Source organism: Austrofundulus limnaeus, unplaced genomic scaffold (genome assembly GCF_001266775.1).
Source record: "Austrofundulus limnaeus strain Quisiro unplaced genomic scaffold, Austrofundulus_limnaeus-1.0 Scaffold218, whole genome shotgun sequence".
NCBI lineage: Eukaryota > Metazoa > Chordata > Actinopteri > Cyprinodontiformes > Rivulidae > Austrofundulus > Austrofundulus limnaeus.
This window is the reverse complement of record NW_013952620.1, coordinates 392,630-393,923: the sequence shown is the minus strand read 5'-3', so window position 1 is coordinate 393,923 and position 1,294 is coordinate 392,630. Positions and strand designations below refer to the sequence as shown.

The 1,294-nt window shown below is 48.8% G+C and overlaps 1 protein-coding gene across 2 annotated transcripts in view; it reads right to left on the bottom strand.

The window, feature by feature from the left end:
• col5a1 (procollagen, type V, alpha 1) overlaps positions 1–851 on the bottom strand; it is a 129,060-nt gene extending 128,209 nt beyond the window's left edge. Inside the window, exon 1 of one of the 2 annotated variants that reach the window (XM_014019369.1) lies at positions 398–851. In XM_014019369.1, the coding sequence (XP_013874823.1) occupies positions 398–497 (100 nt within the window). In that variant the 5' untranslated portion in view covers positions 498–851. The remainder of the gene's footprint in view (positions 1–397) is intronic. The other variant, XM_014019370.1, reaches the window with a different exon arrangement.
• Positions 852–1,294: the final 443 nt, after the last annotated feature.

Here is a 1,294-nt window from a genome sequence, read left to right as displayed (position 1 = left end):
TCCCTCCATATCCTGACTCCTCCAGGCAGCTCCACCCTTCCCCTCCCCTCTAATGGAAACTGCTCATCTTCTTCATCTGATGGAAAAGGAGCTTTCTGGAAGTCCACCACAACTTTTTTATTCTTTCAACACAGAAGAAAATCTGCACCAAGTTTTCTTTTTTTTTTTCTACAAAGTTTGAAATGTGTCTCCCTGTGTTCTAAGTTTACAGAGGCTCCATGGATTTGGTCAGATCTTCTGAACTGATCCAGGTGCAAATGGGGTTCAGATCTGGTCTGAACTTTGTCCAGATGAAGACAGCACCAAAAGTCAAACAGCAGTCCCAAGTCCCACATTATAGACTGAAGGGAGGGAGGGGAGGGGGGTCCACAGGGGTCCCACAGCTGCTGGATCTTACCTGAATTTGCACTCGACACCACAAAAAGCAGAATGACGGCTACAGAGAGATGAAGGTCTCTTCTCCTCCGTTTAAGTCTCCATCTGATCCGGGTATCCATGGCCGCCTGCGCCTCCACAGAGAGTGGGCTTCACTTCTCAGCTCACACAGCAACTGACTCAACCTGCAACAAGTTGTTCTCAAGACTCCAACTCCAACCAAGTCAAAAGTCCCAGAGAAAATTTAAAAAAAGAAGAAGAGAAGAGGGGGAGAGGGGGGATGTGTGAGGTTGTTTCTCAAGCAGCCATAGGGTTCGTTAGTGTGGCTCCTCCAGCTGGTTGACGGATGAGCTCCGGACCGCTCCTCTGCTCTCTGTGCTCCCCTCAACTGTCCCGCAGCCCCTCAGAGCTCGAGACTCCCCCCACTTTACCACACACACCCCCTCCAGCACACACACACACACATACACACACACACACACACAGGCACGCACAAACGCACGCACACACACTCAGGGGGGGGGGAAAAAGTTGCAGCCCCCCACCAGCTCCACCCACCCAGTGCTGTCAGTCAGCTCCGACTGCAGACCCGAGCAAATCAGTCGGGTCGATTCATCAGAACCAGCCCCGTTTCTGTCCCGGAGGGAGGGCGGGAGTGGGAGGGCGGGAGAAAGTTTCCCCTCCTCTGACTCCTGCAGGAGAAGAAGCGGGAAAACCAAATTTATGAGACCTCACTTAGAGAACCACCGAAATGAATTTATTTTAATCCAGAAAGAAAAACGCACATGCTGCTGTTTATTATAAAGATAATGTTGGTTTATTTGTGTCTTGAACTTTTTATCTGGTTTATATTTTTTAATTTTTTCTGGTTTCAGTCACAAAGGTTGTGATTTTCCTACCTCATTCTATATATATAGTT